The 19,167-nt window shown below is 36.5% G+C and overlaps 1 protein-coding gene across 1 annotated transcript in view; it reads right to left on the bottom strand.

The window, feature by feature from the left end:
• FBN2 (fibrillin 2) overlaps window positions 1–19,167 on the bottom strand; it is a gene marked incomplete at both ends in the record, with an annotated part of 231,114 nt that overhangs the window by 154,105 nt on the left and 57,842 nt on the right. The window contains one exon of the mRNA XM_082652282.1: window positions 13,633–13,830. Coding sequence (XP_082508408.1) covers window positions 13,633–13,830 — 198 coding nt within the window. The remainder of the gene's footprint in view (window positions 1–13,632; window positions 13,831–19,167) is intronic.

Genomic DNA, 19,167 nt, shown 5'->3' on the forward strand with positions numbered 1-19,167 from the left:
AAGTCCACAGACACCCCAAAACACACCACCAGACGTGGACCTGCCCACTAGAGAGACAAGACTCAGCCTCATCCACCAGAACACAGGCACTAGTCCCCTCCACCAGGAAGCCTACACAACCCACTGAACCAACCTTACCCACTGGAGACAGACATCAAAAACAAGGGGAACTACGAACCTGCAGCCTGCAAAAAAGAGACCCCCAAACACAGTAAGATAAGCAAAATGAGAAGACAGAAAAACACACAGCAGATGAAGTAGCAAGATAAAAATGCACCAGACCTAACAAATGAAGAGGAAATAGGCAGTCTACCTGAAAAAGAATTCAGAATAATGATAGTAAAGATGATCCAAAATCTTGGAAATAGCATGGAAAAAATGCAAGAAATATTTAACAAGGACCTAGAAGAACTAAAGATGAAACAAACAATGATGAACAACACACTAAATGAAATGAAAAAGATTCTACATGGGATCAATAGCAGAATAACTGAGGTAGAAGAACGGATAAGTGACCTGGAAGATAAAAGAGTGGAAATAACTACTGCAGAGCAGAATAAAGAATAAAGAATGAAAAGAACTGAGGACAGTCTCAGAGACCTCTGGGACAACACTAATCACACCAACATTCAAATTATAGGGGTTCCAGAAGAAGAAGAGAAAAAGAAAGGGACTGAGAAGATATTTGAAGAGATTATAGTTGAAAATTTCCCTAATATGGGAAAGGAAATAGTTAATCAAGTCCAGGAAGCACAGAGAGTCCCATACAGGATAAATCCAAGGAGTAATACGCCAAGACACATATTAATCAAACTGTCAAAAATTAAATACAAAGAAAGCATATTAAAAGCAGCAAAGGAAAAACAAAAAATAACACACAAGGGAATCCCCATAAGGTTAACAGCTGATCTCTCAGCAGAAACTCTGCAAGCCAGAAGGGAGTGGCAGGACATACTGAAAGTGATGAAGGAGAAAAACCTGCAACCAAGATTACTCTACACAGCAAGGATCTCATTCAGATTTGATAGAGAAATTAAAACCTTTACAGACAAGCAAAAGCTGAGAGAGTTCAGAACCACCAAACCAGCTTTACAACAAATGCTAAAGGAACTTCTCTAGGCAAGAAACACAAGAGAAGGAAAAAACCTATAATAACGAACCCAAAACAATTAAGAAAATGGGAATAGGAACATACATACTGATACTTACCTTAAATGTAAATGGACTAAATGCTCCCACCAAAAGACACAGATTGGCTGAATGGATACAAAAACAAGACCCATATATATGCTGTCTACAAGAGACCCACTTCAGACCTAGAGACACATACAGACTGAAAGTAAGGGGATGGAAAAAGATATTCCATGAAAATGGAAACCAAAAGAAAGCTGGAGTAGCAATTCTCATATCAGACAAAATAGACTTTAAAATCAAGACTATTAGAAGACACAAATAAGGACACTACATAATGATCAAGGGATCGATCCAAGAAGAAGATATAACAATTGTAAATATTTATGCACCCAACATAGGAGCACCTCAATACATAAGGCAAATACTAACAGCCATAAAAGGGGAAATCGACAGTAACACATTCATACTAGGGGACTTTAACACCCCACTTTCACCAATGGACAGATCATCCAAAATGAAAATAAATAAGGAAACACAAGCTTTAAATGATACATTAAACAAGATGGACTTAATTGATATTTATAGGACACTCCATCCAAAAACAACAGAATACACATTTTTCTCAAGTGTTCATGGAACATTCTCCAGGATAGATCATATCTTGGGTCACAAATCAAGCCTTGGTAAATTTAAGAAAATTGAAATTGTATCAAGTATCTTTTCTGACCACAACGCCATGAGACTAGATATCAATTACAGGAAAAGATCTGTAAAAAATACAAACACATGGAGGCTAAACAATACACTACTTAATAACGAAGTGATCACTGAAGAAATCAAAGAGGAAATTAAAAAATACCTAGAAACAAATGACAACGGAGACACGACGACCCAAAACCTATGGGATGCAGGAAAAGCAGTTCTAAGAGGGAAGTTTATAGCAATACAAGCCCACCTTAAGAAGCAGGAAACATCTCGAATAAACAACCTAACCTTGCACCTAAAGCAATTAGAGAAAGAAGAACAAAAAAACCCCAAAGTTAGCAGAAGGAAAGAAATCATAAAGATCAGATCAGAAATAAATGAAAAAGAAATGAAGGAAACAATAGCAAAGATCAATAAAACTAAAAGCTGGTTCTTTAAGAAGATAAACAAAATGGATAAACCTTTAGCCAGATTCATCATAAAAAAAGGGAGAAGACTCAAATCAATAGAATTAGAAATGAAAAAGAAGAAGTAACAACTGACACTGCAGAAATACAAAAGATCATGAGAGATTACTACAAGCAACTCTATGCCAATAAAATGGACAACCTGGAAGAAATGGACAAATCCTTAGAAATGCACAACCTGCCAAGACTGAATCAGGAAGAAATAGAAAATATGAACAGACCAATCACAAGCACTGAAATTGAAACTGTGATTAAAAATCTTCCAACAAACAAAAGCCCAGGACCAGATGGCTTCACAGGCGAATTCTATCAAACATTTAGAGAAGAGATAAGACCTCTCCTTCTCAAACTCTTCCAAAATATAGCAGAGGGAGGAACACTCCCAAACTCATTGTACGAGGCCACCATCACCTTGATACCAAAACCAGACAAGGATGTCACAAAGAAAGAAAACTACAGGCCAATATCACTGATGAACATAGATGCAAAAATCCTCAATAAAATACTAGCAAACAGAATCAAACAGCACATTAAAAGGATCATACACCATGATCAAGTGGGGTTTATTCCAGGAATACAAGGATTCTTCAATATACGCAAGTCTATCAATGTGATAAACCATATTAACAAATTGAAGGAGAAAAACCATATGATCATCTCAATAGATGCAGAGAAAGCTTTTGACAAAATTCAACACCGATTTATGATAAAAACCCTGCAGAAAGTAGGCATAGAGGGAACTTTCCTCAACATAATAAAGGCCATATATGACAAGCCCACAGCCAACATCATCCTCAATGGTGAAAAACTGAAAGCATTTCCACTAAGATCAGGAACAAGACAAGGTTGCCCACTCTCACCACTCTTACTCAACATAGTTTTGGAAGTTTTAGCCACAGCAATCAGAGAAGAAAAGGAAATGAATCCAAATCGGAAAAGAAGAAGTAAAGCTGTCACAGTTTGCAGATGACATGATACGATACATAGAGAATCCTAAAGATGCTACCAGAAAACTACTAGAGCTAATCAATGAATTTGGTAAAGCAGCAGGATACAAAATTAATGCACAGAAATCTCTTGCATTCCTATACACTAATGATGAAAAATCTGAAAGTGAAATCAAGAAAACACTCCCATTTACCACTGCAACAAAAAGAATAAAATATCTAGGAATCAACCTACCTAAGGAGACAAAAGACCTGTATGCAGAAAATTATAAGACACTGATGAAAGAAATTAAAGATGATACAAATAGATGGAGAGATATACCATGTTCTTGGATTGGAAGAATCAACATTGTGAAAATGACTCTACTACCCAAAGCAATCTATAGATTCAATGCAATCCCTATCAAACTACCACTGGCATTTTTCACAGAACTAGAACAAAAAATTTCACAATTTGTATGGAAACACAAAGGACCCCAAATAGCCAAAGCAATCTTGAGAACGAAAAACAGAGCTCGAGGAATCAGACTCCCTGACTTCAGACTATACTACAAAGCTACAGTAATCAAGACAGTATGGTACTGGCACAAAAACAGAAAGATAGATCAATGGAACAGGATAGAAAGCCCAGAGATAAACCCACGCACATATGGTCACCTTATCTTTGATAAAGGAGGCAGGAATGTACAGTGGAGAAAGGACAGCCTCTTCAATAAGTGGTGCTGGGAAAACTGGACAGGTACATGTAAAAGTATGAGATTAGATCACTCCCTAACACCATACACAAAAATAAGCTCAAAATGGATTAAAGACCTAAATCTAAGGCCAGAAACTGTCAAACTCTTAGAAGAAAACATAGGCAGAACACTCTATGACAGAAATCACAGCAAGATCCTTTTTGACCCACCTCCTAGAGAAATGGAAATAAAAATAAACAAATGGGACCTAATGAAACTTCAAAGCTTTTGCACAGCAAAGGAAACCATAAACAAGACCAAAAGACAACCCTCAGAATGGGAGAAAATATTTGCAAATGAAGCAACTGACAAAGGATTAAACTCCAAAATTTACAAGCAGCTCGTGCAGCTCAATAACAAAAAAAACAAACAACCCAATCCAAAAATGGGCAGAAGACTTAAATAGACATTTCTCCAAAGAAGATATACAGACTGCCAACAAACACATGAAAGAATGCTCAACATCAATCATAAGAGAAATGTAAATCAAAACTACAATGAGATATCATCTCACACCAGTCAGAATGGCCATCATCAAAAAATCTAGAAACAATAAATGCTGGAGAGGGTGTGGAGAAAAGGGAACACTCTTGCACTGCTGGTGGGAATGTGAATTGGTTCAGCCACTATGGAGAACAGTATGCAGGTTTCTTAAAAAACTACAAATAGAACTACCATATGACCCAGCAATCCCACTACTGGGCATATATCCTGAGAAAACCAAAATTCAAAAAGAGTAATGTACCAAAATGTTCATTGCAGCTCTATTTACAATAGCCCAGAGATGGAAACAACCTAAGTGCCCATCATCGGATGAATGGATAAAGAAGATGTGGCACATATATACAATGGAATATTACTCAGCCATAAAAAGAAACGAAGTTGAGCTATTTGTAATGAGGTGGATGGACCTAGAGTCTGTCATACAGAGTGAAGTAAGTCAGAAAGAGAAAGACAAATACCGTATTCTAACACATATATATGGAATTTAAGAAAAAAAAATGTCATGAAGAACCTAGGGGTAAGACAGGAATAAAGACACAGACCTACTGGAAAGCGGACTTGAGGATATGGGGAGGGGAAAGGGTGAGCTGTGACAGGGTGAGAGAGAGGCATGGACATATATACACTAACAAACGTAAGGTAGATAGCTAGTGGGAAGCAGCCACATGGCACAGGGATATTGGCTTGGTGCTTTTTGACCACCTGGAGGGGTGGGATAGGGAGGGTGGGAGGGAGGGAGATGCAAGAGGGAAGAGATATGGGAACATATGTATATGTATAACTGATTCACTTTGTTATAAAGCAGAAACTAACACACCATTGTAAAGCAATTACACCCCAATAAAGATGTTAAAAAAAAAAAAAAAAGAAGGAAAACGAGAAGAATATCTTTTTGGAATAGGCACACAAAAATTATTAGCAAGTCAACTTTAGCAATATATAAAAAAGTTAATACATCATAACTAAGTGGAGTTTATCCCAGGAACTAGGTTGTATCAACATTCAAGCATAAATCAATTCATCATATTAACAGATTAAGGAAAACATATGAGAATATCATAGATGTGAAAAAAGCAATGACAAAGTTCAACATTCATTCATTGTTTTAAAAATCTTGGTAAACCAGAAATACAAGGGAATGTACTCAACCTTATAAAGGGCCTGTACAAAAAAACTAGAGCTAATATATTATAGGAGATTGGGAAAAATTCTTTTATTTAGAGTTTCTGAATCTTTCATTTTATATCTATGTAAACTTGCCTTATTTCTCTTTGTGTAAAAGGTAACTCAGTATATTGTTATGATGAACACTGTATATAAAAGGAAATATAATATATAAGCTTATGCAAACTTACATTACCTAGTCAAATTGACAGGCCAACATAACAGATTTATTAGTATTACATCTTTAATTACAAAATAACATATACTCATTATAATAAACATTAAAGATGCAGAAAATAGAAAATTGAAGAGATAGCCATTGATATAAGTGAGTAGTCTGTTCTTTTAGACTTATTCACACACACATTCAGAGTGGTGGTCCATTTATTTCACAAGAATAAGATCACACTGTATGTATTGTTCTGCATCTTGTTTTTTTTCCATTAAAATATTTTGTGGATATATTTCTATGTCAGTATATATTTATCCTATTATTTTTTTGGTAAGCCCACACGTTTGGTGTATCTTAGTGTGTAAATTAGGGAATTTAAGTCTACAAAAGAGCTTAGCATCCTTATTATTTCTTCCGCACTTTAACTATCTGTCTATAAAACTAATTACAATAGTCCAAAGTATTTTTATCCTGAAATTAAAGTAGATATCATTGTCTTATTAAAGGATAGCTGATCCAAACAAAAAGCAACTGGAATGAAATACATGACAGGAGGTTTATATCCTGAACAGTTTAATTTACATTTCGAACTGTATTATTTTAAAAATGTACTAAATTTCCACCCTCATTACAGTGTGGTATAAAACATCCCTAGAAACCTCTTTTCCTGGCAGATAAATCAGAGAAAGAATATCTCGGTATAAGCTAAAAAATGAGGCCAAACCTATAAATCCCTTAATACTATTCATAAAAGCTTTGACTACATATTTAGTAGATTCAGTAATTTTTCAAAGGAAAAAGCAATCTGACTTTACAGGGTTTATTTTGTAATTGCCTAAAAAGTACTTTCCTAGAAAAAAAGAAATAAAACTTTTTGAAATATCCTAGAGTGAGCAGCTATACAGAATTAATTTCTTTTGGGTAGATCAAGTTAATCACTAAAATAAAAAAGAAAATTTTAAAGAAATCTTATAGAAATAATCAACATGAACCTAGAAGCACACGAGTGCTCCCTATAAAATCAAAAGAAGCAAGCCTCAGACCTCCAAATTATGCAAGAGTTTCTGCATCTTCCAAGTGCCAGCATAAGGAACTACTAACGTCTGATTAGTTTTCCACTGTCCAAGTTATACAGATGGGTTTCTGTTCCTCCCTTCAACTCAGGCACAAACTTACTATTTCTTTAAATGCTGGATAACTTCAAATCACATGCAAGGATTTTACAGAATAATATTGAATCTTTTGAAACTTAAACCTTATATAATCCCTTCAGTCTATGTCTGCTAAGGTTATAAATAATGTAACAAAGCAATAGTAATTCTAGTTTATGAACTCATTTCTTCTCCAACTTCTTCAAATAAACTTGCCCTAAGAGATTAAACTGATTTTATTATATAAATTAGTATTAGATGGTATATTATTTTTAGTTGACATTAAAATGTGAAAATATATGTGCCAGTGTTACAGGCATATAAAAATGGTTCATTTAATTTATATCTGTGGGAACTAAGGACCAATTCCTATTACTGTATTAATAGTGCATGATTTTTTAACTTGGCCTGTCCCCAAATTAGATACATTTTTAAAATATAAGTTCTTATTCTACACTCCACATATATTCATACATAGTACTTCTACTTCTACAAAAACAAATGCCAATCTTTAAGTACAACAATTGAAGAATAGGTCTGTCTCTGACTGGAGCCTAAGACATACAGGGTATCTTGGCAACCGTTCAATGTGGTTTGATTCGGCCAGAATACCTATTCATGTATTCACAAAATTCCAATGTTGAATAAATGATCATCCCAACAAGCAAATATTGGTAACTTACTACCTGTAGGACTCCGAACTAAAAACAAACGGACCATGGTTCTGTCTCAATCTTCCTTATCTCAACAAATGTCATCATTGTTTATCCCGATGTCAAAGTCAGAAACCTAAGTGATAAACTCGGCATCCTCTCACTTGTCTCACTTCATTCCATCAGTAACAAGTGCTTACTTCCTAGATATATCTCAAATCTTGGCCCTCTGCCTCTATTCTGGTCTCAACCTCCATGATATATCACCTGTACTGCTGCAGGAAACTTCTGTTATTTTTTGCTTCCACTCTGGCCCCCCTAGAGTTGATTCTTTACAGAGCAACTAAAGGACTTTTATTTACATATGTGTAAATCAAGGACAGAAGTCTGTAGACACTGCCACACTGTTTTCTGGTCTATGAGTTGCTCTACAGAAGTTTGAGACCAGTTAAGATATTCCCTTTAACAAAGATATTTGCTTATTCTGTCTTATTATGCCCACAAAATTTTCCTTATCTTCTCTCTCTTATTGAACTTTTGTGCCTTCCAATCTGCAAACTGAAGCTTTTATCTCTTTTAGAAAATGTTTCTATATTATCTTTATGCTTTTTTTCAGTTCCTTTCTTCAGTTTTCTTTACAACCTTTCTGCTGACTTCACTACCTTTCTGCTTCTTTACAATCATTATTTATTGTCCTCAGACATTTTGATTTGTGATTTCCTCAAGGTTAACCTTTGTCATTGAATTTTTTCAGTCTTATGTATGTTTGTATGTATATGTGTAACATTTGCCTTTCATTAGGTAAAGTTTCAAATCCTTCTTCAGTTTCTTGAGTGCTACCAATGCACTATCTCTGATTGTCTTTTCTGAACTCTTAACAGTGCTTCTTTGAGCACCTGTTAAGAGAAGAACCATATTATTTTTCACTTCCTTGAGATAAAGAAGTATATGAACTTTGTGTTTATTTAGGTAATTCTTCCATAAAGCATGTTCCTCTGTCTTTTCCTTATGTTATTTCTCTCTTTTTTCAGCTTTTATATGTAAGCCTTTTCTCTTTAGTACTCACCTTTAAATGGGGCATTTCCTGCTGAAGCAAAAGTGGAGAAAACCAAGAAGAAACAGGTTGATTTGAGAACTTCTGTAGAGACTCATGCAGCTTCTTACCAAACTCTCTCCACTTTCTTTTCCTCCTGGGTATTAATTTTAAACTTTCAGGTAGTGGTGTAGCTCCCACCTTCTGCCCTTTCAGATACAGACTCTGCAAGCTGCTCACCAGTGGCTCCCATATCCTCTTTTCCTTCCCCCTCCTTTACCTAAAGGAGCATCTCTGGGTTGGAAGGCTGGCTAGAGAATATTAGAAATGGCTTGCCACCAAAGACTCTCTTTCCATATGCCTTCAGTTACCCCGAGGGCCTGCAGTAGAATCCCTCTCTTATGGGATATACTCCTCCTCTTCAAGAGACCGTCCACATCCACTCAACAGCCTTTCAGGATGCTAATGCTCATGGCAAACACATAGAAGATTCTCCCTGTCCCCATGACTTCCCAACAACCGCCATGTGTCCATCACTGCTCTGAACTGGGGGTTGCAGAGTTTTATTTTAGAAGGGCTTGTTCTCTGTTATTCCTTTTCTTGTTAGTTTTTGTTGAGTTAGAAGAAGGGCAATATCCTGCTATTTTCAATACGAGTTCCTATAATCGACTATGTTTTAGGTAAATTTTTTGGATTGTTTAGGAACGGCTTGTGTTCACATAGTGTGAACTACAGTTAAACTTTGCAACGATCTGGTTAACTTGGTCAATGCAGACAGCCAAGATAAATTTGTGTTTAATAATTTATACTAATCAGATGAACCAAATCTCCTTTTCATTTTGTGCTACACAGAAGGCCTGCAAATAACATTCTACTGACAGTATCTTCCTCTCAGGATACACCTGAGGAACTAGCCATGCCTGCCTGGTTTCAGATAAGACTCAACTTCTCTACATGATTCATGTGCAGTCTGATTGAAGGATTAAATATTTCTGAATACTAATCCCATTTGACAAGGACAGGCACGAATACTTGTTTTGCAGGGACTGACTCAGGGTCTATACTGCTCTTTCTTTATTTAAGTCCCTGTCTTGTGTCCTAGCTAGGTCCTGACTCTGTCACGTATGTCACAATTTCCATGCCTCTCACACTGCTTGGAATGGAGCAGAGGCCCAGCATCAGTCTATTACTATTGTCTATAATAAAGCAAAAGATGGATTTAAATAAGCAAATTTCTTCTGCCGTACTTCCAGTTTTGAAACATCTGGAGTAGTTTAAAAGCCTAATTTCTAAAAATCAAGCAACATAAATTAATAATTATACAAATTTTAATATATTTTGAAAATTTTAAAATATATTTGAAAATCTAAAAGACCCAAAGTATTATTCTTAAATAAAATACCCTTCTAATTAGAGTGAATGTGTAACATAGTAAAGATTTAAAAAGAAGAACCTATTTGTAAAAAAATAATACAACATATGCACGTGACAGTTTATGACATATATATTTAAAGTTTGTAGATATTCTTGGAAAAGAGCTTAATGCCACTTTTATTACCTTTAATTCACTCATTTTTATGCTAGCTTAAATTTTAAGGCTTATGTGAGCCAACTTTAGTCCTTCAATGTTTAATAAAATGAAGAATGTACAAGACTAAATGTAGATTAGACTTAGGCATAAGGGCTAGAACTGAAATGCTCTATATATTAAAGAAGTCAAGAATCATTATGATTGACCTCATAGTACCCTAGGAAGGTATACTCTTCTGACACTGCTTATTTGAGTACAGAAAGTCATGACAGCAACAGTGAAAAGTAAAAAGTTTACTAGTTTCCTCACAGCTTAGTTCTTGTTGGGTTTTTTTTTTTGCAGTACGCGGGCCTCTCACTGTTGTGGCCTCTCCCGTTGTGGAGCACCGGCTCTGGAGGTGCAGGCTCGGTGGCCATGGCTCACGGGCCTAGCTGCTCCGTGGCATGTGGGATCTTCCTGGACTGGAGCACGAACCCGCGTCCCCTGCACCGGCAGTCAGACTCTCAACCACTGCGCCACCAGAGAAGTCCCACGGCTTAGTTTTTTTAAAGTGTCATCTTAATTTTCTCTTGGCCCTCATTTTTCACATTTATTTGGTTTACTACAAGACCTTATTTCATCCCCTCCTAAGCCATAGATAAAGTAATTCACTAATTGCATCAGCTACAGGATAATTTTATATTTAGAACTTCAGAAATGTCCTCCCTTGGCTAATATAAACCATGTTTTAAAACCAATATTAAACTGGCTATCATCTACACAGCTGAAATTTATTTTTAACTACACAAAAATTTTCAGTTACACTATAAAAAAGATCACTATTATAAAAAAGAAGTCTGACATGTGTGTATCATGTTTTATTATCTTACATTTTTACGCCCTATTATCTTCCAAATTAATTTGGCAGAGTATTTGGGAAACAGTCTAGGAATTTAAAGGAAAAAATGAAATCACAGTAAGATGGAGTCTTAAAATAGCCTGAACTGAGGATTAGTGTTTAATTGAGAACTTTCTGATGATGCCATGATTTTGAAATAAAGCAGAACTTTTTCAACTTTTCCAGACCTTTTAACAATGTGGCAAATTTCATTTTGCTCCTGTGGCTGTATTAATCCATTATACTCTTGGGCAAATGGAGCCCAAAACTTATCTCTACTACATAAACAAATTCAAACAAATAAGCCTTCAGACATTACTCAATCCTGAAGGACATTCAGGAAGTTTGAGATCAGATCACACACTTTTTGTAATTGTGTTCAGAAAAACTAGGCCTCTCTGACAAAATATCAAGGTAAAGAAGCCTAAGTACAAATATAGAAGATGAGGAGAGTCAATAATTTGCGATGTTTTGGTTGAAGTTGAGGGCTTTTCTCAACCTGGACTATTTCTACAAAACAGTGGTTTTTGGAAGTATTTTAATATCAATTCCATTTATTAATTCAAAAGATATTTACTGAGTATCTACTGCATGTTAGAATGCCTCAGAGACATTAATGAATAAAACAGATTTCTGCCCAAATGGAGCTTACATTCTATCTGGGGGACAGTAAAAGCAATAAAGACCATAAGCAAGTGCGTTAGAAGGTGATAAGTGCTAGAGAATAAACAAAAATTATTACTCTGGTAAATCTAGTCAGTATTAATCTAGTAGATCTATACAGCGTTTTATCTGTAATAGTAATCCATTAAATTACATAAATTATACAGTAATCTATACCTAACCTAGGAATTCTATGTAGTATGGTAAATACTATATACTATATAGTATAGTGTATCTTTTATAGAAAAAACTTGCTTTATCAGGAACTCTATAGAATCATACCGATAATCATATCAATGATTTAGAATGTTGTTATCCATAGTAAACAACAGATTAAAAATGACATTTAACCCAAACTTCATATTTGTTGTGGTTGGTATTAATCCAAGAGACAAAATACTCACAAAACCATTCTAAGTCCACAGCTGACAAGGCTTTTACATGCAAGTAAACATAAAGTTGTGAATCTGCTGGGTTATATGGTCATCTCTTGGGTATCCCGGTAGTTTTGATTTGAAAAGAGTTTAGATACAGATCATTTTTTAAACTACCTTTTTTTTTTTTTTGCGGTACGCGGGCCTCTCACTGCTGTGGCCTCTCCCGTTGCGGAGCACAGGCTTGGGACGTGCAGGCTCAGCGGCCATGGCTCACGGGCCCAGCCGCTCCGCAGCATGTGGGATCTTCCCGGACTGGGGCACGAACCCGTGTCCCCTGCATCGGCAGGTGGACTCTCAACCACTGCGCCACCAGGGAAGCCCTAAACTACCTTTTATAAAACTACAAAACTAACACAAATCTTTGGAGGCCACTATCGGAGATACACTTACCAAATTACACAGAGCACTCAGATTTTATTATTCAATGGATTGAGGTTATATACAGGCTCCCCACACTACAATTTTCGTTTGGGTTTTAGGGCACTGGCCTGGTTTTCTGCAATATACCATTTACATGGGCTGGATAGGTAACCTCTCTACCTCTGACACTGGTTACTAACATCAGTTTGAAAGATTTCCCATCTAACTTTGTACATGATTTAATTAGAACAAATAAACCTAACTCTCATGACAAGTATGAGTAACATCATTTCCGTGAATAATACAAAAGTACTTTCCAGTTTCCTGTGATCCTACCACCATTTGAAAGCTCATTATGGCACTCTGTTCCAAGCTCTAAAAACGTGTTTAATCCATATGACGTCAGAGAAGTTGCCAAAAAAGGCTAAGAATCATGGTGGCTGAAAAGTAATTATCCAGTTAAGTATTTAACAATTTCCGGCTATTTGGTTTAAAGTTTATGGTTGTAGCATCCTCAGGGCCCCAATCTAACCCTGATATGTGGTTAGGAAGATTGCCTGGAGACAAGATTGTAACCAACTGGTTATAAGCTCAGAAATAACTACAGTCATGGATGGAGTTAATACTTTGTCTCTGAAGATACTATTAATAACAATACCGGACGGCTCACTTCTCCCTGTCACCTGGGTTCAGGTTCTTATATGTTGAATGAGATTGGAAAGACAGAAAAACTGTGTCGCCTGGGTATTTACATATGCAAAGTTTGAGGGGCTGTAGCAGGGAGTGTGTAGCACCATCTGGATGAAGACATGGAATGGCTTATCCTCTGACTGTATTGAATATTTTTAATTGTATTTTAAAAATTTTCCCCAGTTTTTCATACTTTTCATATATCTCTTCTCCTTTTTGGTCAATTGAAAAATATTTATTAGGTGGCTAGAAGGTAAGCCATCTCTAGTCAGGCTTGCTGATGAGGCTCCTCTTGGAAACAGTATTGGGTTAAAGGTTCCCATCCACAGTGCCAGATTCTCCCAGCGCACTGAAAGGAGCCCAGACACATGGGTGACTCTGTGCACACAGGCTGAAGGCTAACTCACCTTGGCAAGCTCCAGTGCGGATGTTGGGGATGAAGCCCCGCCGGCAGGGCTGAGGCTGGGCGGGACACATCTCACAGGGGTGGCCCCAGGCCCGTCCAATGGTGGCACAGCACAGAGTCTTTGTGCAGACAATGCCTGTCAGCTGCCCTTGGCACATCTGGTTGTTGACCTGAGTGAAACATGGGCCTGTCCTGTAATCTGGAATGTGAAAGAAGACAGGAAGACAGGTTTTATGATCACACACCAATCTTACACCAGGACCTCCAAATACATAAAACAGAGACTCTTCTGATGAAAACATCGCACAACAAGAGGCCAATGTGTTTGATTTTGAAAATTCTTAATTTTTCAATATTGAGAAGTGCATTACAAGAATTCAATGTATTCTACCCTAGACACTGTAAATAGATGGCTCAAGGGTTGTGTCTGGGACACAGATGTGTTTTCTTGGCCGCCTAATGTTTTAAAAGAATTTAAATGAGTAGCCAACATTTTTAAATGGGGAAATTTCACATGAAATTTATATTTCTGGCTTTTCTTAAAAAGTTGGAAGTTCTAGCCATGCTAGGCCTGACATGTTGCATGGCAGTAGTGGAGTGAAGTGTGTCCCCTCTATGACAGCACCGCCACAGCCACTCAGCCCTCTTCACTCACTGGTGTGCGCCACCTGTGCCCTGATGGTACCTGCTTTAGTGGCTCCTCTTTACCGAGAAAAATTTCTTCTTTCACTAGGTGGTCAAGAGTTCAGAAAATCAAAACAGAACCAAAGAAGATATACCCTTCCATATCACGTCTATATTTGGGCAGTCCAGAATGTCTACAATCATTTAGTTCTAACAATTGATTTCTGTTTCCTTGTCAGTCTGTTTAGTTCTACGTGTAGCTCAGCTTGGAACACAGTACTAATAAGGCCCATGGTCACGGATTCTTTCCAAGTTAATATTATATGATCTCTATTCTCTAGAAGATGATTGTACAATTGTCCAGCTCGGTTATGATGATGATAAAAACGTTAGCAAATGTGTGTCACTTATGATCTACACGCAGACTCTTCTATGAATATTAAGGACAGCTATTATGACCCTTGGGTCACAAAGTGGTTCATGGACCAGCAACAAATGCATCACTCAGGAGCTGGTTAGAAATGCAGACTGAGGCCTCATACCAGACACACTGACTTAGAATATGCATTTAACAAGATATTTAGGAGATCCATACACACCTTAAAGTTTAAGAAGGACTGATCCAGACTACAAGCAACTTGAAAGCTGTGCATTTCTATTATATCTCTCTTCCTGCTATAATTTACTTAAATGACTCTTTAAGATGATCAGTATATGTATATTATTTTAAGCAGAACTGAATTATTAATGGATTTTTAATTTGTTGCTTGTGTTTTGAAAGACACAGAAAATCAGAGAAAGGTCAGTTTCCCAAAGACTGACGAATTAAATGATTAACATTTGTTATAAAGTTACAACAGAAATATGTGAAAAAGCTTTTCCCCCATTTACAGAGATTTGTATGCATACAGTTTATTAACTCTTGGGAATGTAAGAGGATAGTCAGGATTTCCTGATAAGCCTTAATGCAAATGACATAATTCCATTTGAAGGGGAAAGCCAGAACAAGTTTATTTCAGATTTTTGTAAGAACAAAACAATGTTACATTCCATGGAAGAACAGTCAATAATGTTGGTAAGATTTTTATGAAAAACTGTTCCTGGGAAATATCAAACTTGGATATAATTTAACATTCAAAATGTTAAACAAGAACAACTTAGATTTCATCTAAATGCTACAGTATGACAAAAATACACCTTAGAGCCACATAAAATTTCTGTTTCTTAATGAAGAATGAGGCTTTGTCAGATACAAGAACATTTTAAAAGTTCAATATAAAGGGAAAAAATCTAAAATAGGTAACTTTTTTAGCAAGCTGGCTTAACATTCTGTTACTCTGCAACTGAACTTCAACAAAAATAGCTCATTTTAATCCATTACACAAGAACAGATGTGCTGGCTGCAAATCACGTTTTTGAAGAAGACAATCTTTGTATTATACATGTAGATATGTCAACCTTGTAAAGAAGCATGCTTCCCATACCACAAATTGCCAGGTCATAAATTTTTTAAACCCACTCTATTGTCCTTCAGGCAACACGTTATTTTGCCATTTTAAATAAATATTAGACTTACGATAAATTGTATCACGTTCTGAACAAGCAGGGAAAAGCCTACTTTTCACCAAGTCTCTTTTTCTGTTTTTTTTTTCATAGATTCATGCATATATACCTACGTTCACATTCTGTACCCTTTTAGGATTCCCAGAGAGAAGCCTGCATAGCCTCTCTCATAATCTCATTCTTAAGTAAACCAGTTTGTCAGGAAATGCCTTCCTTCTAACTACAGCACCTTCTTAAAATTGTGTCCTCTTAGTCTGATCTTCTTGGAGAAGAGGACTATCATGACAATGATAGCTGTTTGTCCCTGCAAACGACCTTGCATGTTAAAGGCCCTAATTAAGCCAACCCCAGACTCCCCTTCCCGGGAACAGAGTTTACCATTCCTTATTTCTTCTGCCTGTATTTCCCTTCGTTAAGACTGTGCTTCAGAATCTATTTTCTTACATGGTTACACTTTGCTTTCTGGTTGGCAAGTGATTACCTTAAAATTTAAACTTACAATGTAACCTATTTATTCCAGAATTACTCACATGTAAAATGTGAACAAATATTAGACACTGAAAAGAGATTTAAATTTCCTGATCAGATTTAAAACCATTCTGTCCCAGACATTACTAGCATTTTAATTATGGTCAAAGAGTACTAAGAGACCTTAATTAAATGTTATGATTGGCCATACACTCATCAAGTTTTCACTTCAAGTAAAATATTATTGTATACCATGCTAACCATTCATAGGTAAGGACATACTTGCAGTGTGTTAACAAAGGATAAAAGGAGTGAACTGCTTAACACTTGGTATGCTGGAACCAGTGGGTTGGAAACAGATATTTTCCTCATTACTATATGACCAAGAAAATTTTGTTAAAAATTATCCTGTGAAACACAAATATTGCTATTTTGATTTTCAAATATCTAACTGCAATACACCATATTAATTGGCTTTATATAATTTCACTTTTATTCACATTAAGCAATTGGTACAATTAGCAAACTCATCAAAAACTTAAATTCATTAAGGTATAACTTATACATCTATATTCATCTGTTTTAAATGTACAATTCAATGATTTTTCATAAATTTTATTGAACTGTGCAACCATCCCCACAATCCAACTTTAGGACATTTGCATCACCCCAAAAAGATTCCTTGTGCTCATTCCCAGCCCCCATCAACCACTAATCTTTCTGTCACTATAAATCTGCCTTTTCTGGACAATTTCATAGAAATGGAATCATATGATATGTGATCTTTCTTGTCTGGCTTCTTTTGGTTAGCATAACGTTCTTGAGGATCATCCATGCTATGGCATGGGTCAGTACTTCAATCCTTTTTACTGCTGAATAATATTCCACTATATGGATATACCACATCTGATAACCAACCAGTGGCCTTTTGCTGGGCCGTACAGTGAGCACATGTTTAACTTTTAAAGAAACTGTCAAACTGTTTTCCAAAATGACTTCATGGTTTTATATTCCTACCAGTAATGAGTGAGAGTTCCAATTCCTCCACATCCGTGCTAATATTTTCTAGTTTCTATCTTTATTATTATAGCCTATGTTACCATTTTACTTTAAATAAATACAATTGAATATAGTTGGGAATTTTGCTATATTTCACAAGTCCTCTTAATATAACTAGAGATGCTAAACAGTGATAGCTAACCAAAGATGAGCATTATTGTCATATGGACAACCAGACAACCTTTGCAGAGGTTTCCAGAAGGTAAAGACAAAAACAGGTCTGCTGGGGATTTGGGATTGAGGGAGAAATTTTTTATTTATTCATTTATTTTTTTGCTTATTTATTCTTTTTGTTTTGTTTTGTGGAAGAGACGAGGATTACTAAAGTCAATGGGAATGACCTAGTCGAAAGGGAGGGTTTCTGATTACCATAGAGAATAATAATTTCTAGTATAAGACCCCTAAGGAGTCAGGCTGAGAGTGAAACCAGAATTTGTGTGGAGTTATCCTTAGATAGGAGAAGAAAAGCACTGTTCTTGTAACCCAAGGGAGGAATGGCAGGCTGCACAGAGATGTAGGCATGTTTATATAGTAGAGGATAATGAGCAATGTCCTCTCAGATACCTTCTCTTTTCTTTGTAAAACAGGAGGTGAGACAGTAGGTCTTTGGCAGAGGTTAGCTGGGGTGTCAGATCTCAGAGGCTAACTGAGATGGACACTGCAGATACCAAGAGAGGGAGCTGACCTGAGAATCCAGCAGATTCCCAGGTGACAACAGCACCTCTCTATGGTGGAAGAATAAGATGAACTTATAATGGGACCCATCTGTCTGTTTTGTGACTTTTTCCAACAGCTCTAGGCAGCTGAGAAGCTCACTCAGAGATAAGGGTTCATCTAGGATTAGGGTTTTGTCTGTCAGAGAAGAAAACAATTCAGAATGGCAAGGGGGTGTAAGGTGTTGTTAGATATATTTTGAAATTATAGACTATGGAATCTAAGCTGGATGAGCTGGGAAGTGAAAAAAGGAATGGACTTACAGATTAAGAAGTGGGAGAAAGCAGTAAGATCAATAGACTAGGTGTCCCCAAGAAGCCCCACATGAGGCGGGAAATTAGTCACAGTGATAGCAATACATCAGCTGTCCATGTGGCTGTAGTAGTATTTATTTAACTGTCCGCAGAATGCAGTTAAGGTTCACAACTGCACAGATGTACACTCCATAATTTAGGAAAGCTACCCACAACTACTGTAATGTAAATGACATCCCCTGGAGTTGTGCAGTCAAATAATGCCATAAAGATATCCAAAATTCCATTCATCCCCACTTTAGTACACAAATAATTGCCTGATCCCAGAAGGTGTATGAAAATATGTGAGATTTCTCATCAAGCTGCACAGTCTTTGGACTTAAGCAAGAAGGCATTTCCATTCTTTCCATTCTCAGGAACCAAAGAAATACAACATGCAATCAAGTGATCGTCTTGTGTGGGAGCTGCAGACATGAGTGAGTATAATGAAGAACTATGGAATGTGTATAATCTAAGTCTAATGATCCTGGCCATATGACAGCCTCCTTTGAGTAATGGAGTTTTTGACATAGCAATTACAAATAAGGTTTAGTGCATTCCATTATGGTTCTAATTGAGAATCTATCTAGTCAGTCTGCCAGCCGAAATATCTGATCACAGATATAACTGGAGCATGCAGAGAAGGCAACCACTCTAATTATAGTTTCCTTAGTCTCAATAAAATTTGCCTAAATGTCTGCTGGTCCAGAATTCATGCCGGGTCTAAATATTCAGAGTTAAGTAAAGTGAAATAAGATAGCGATTATCTTCCAGGATGGAAAAACATCTGTCACCCTCAGGAAATTTTAGAATTA

The sequence above is a fragment of the Grampus griseus genome (assembly GCF_964374135.1).
Source record: "Grampus griseus genome assembly, chromosome: 3".
NCBI classification, from domain to species: domain Eukaryota; kingdom Metazoa; phylum Chordata; class Mammalia; order Artiodactyla; family Delphinidae; genus Grampus; species Grampus griseus.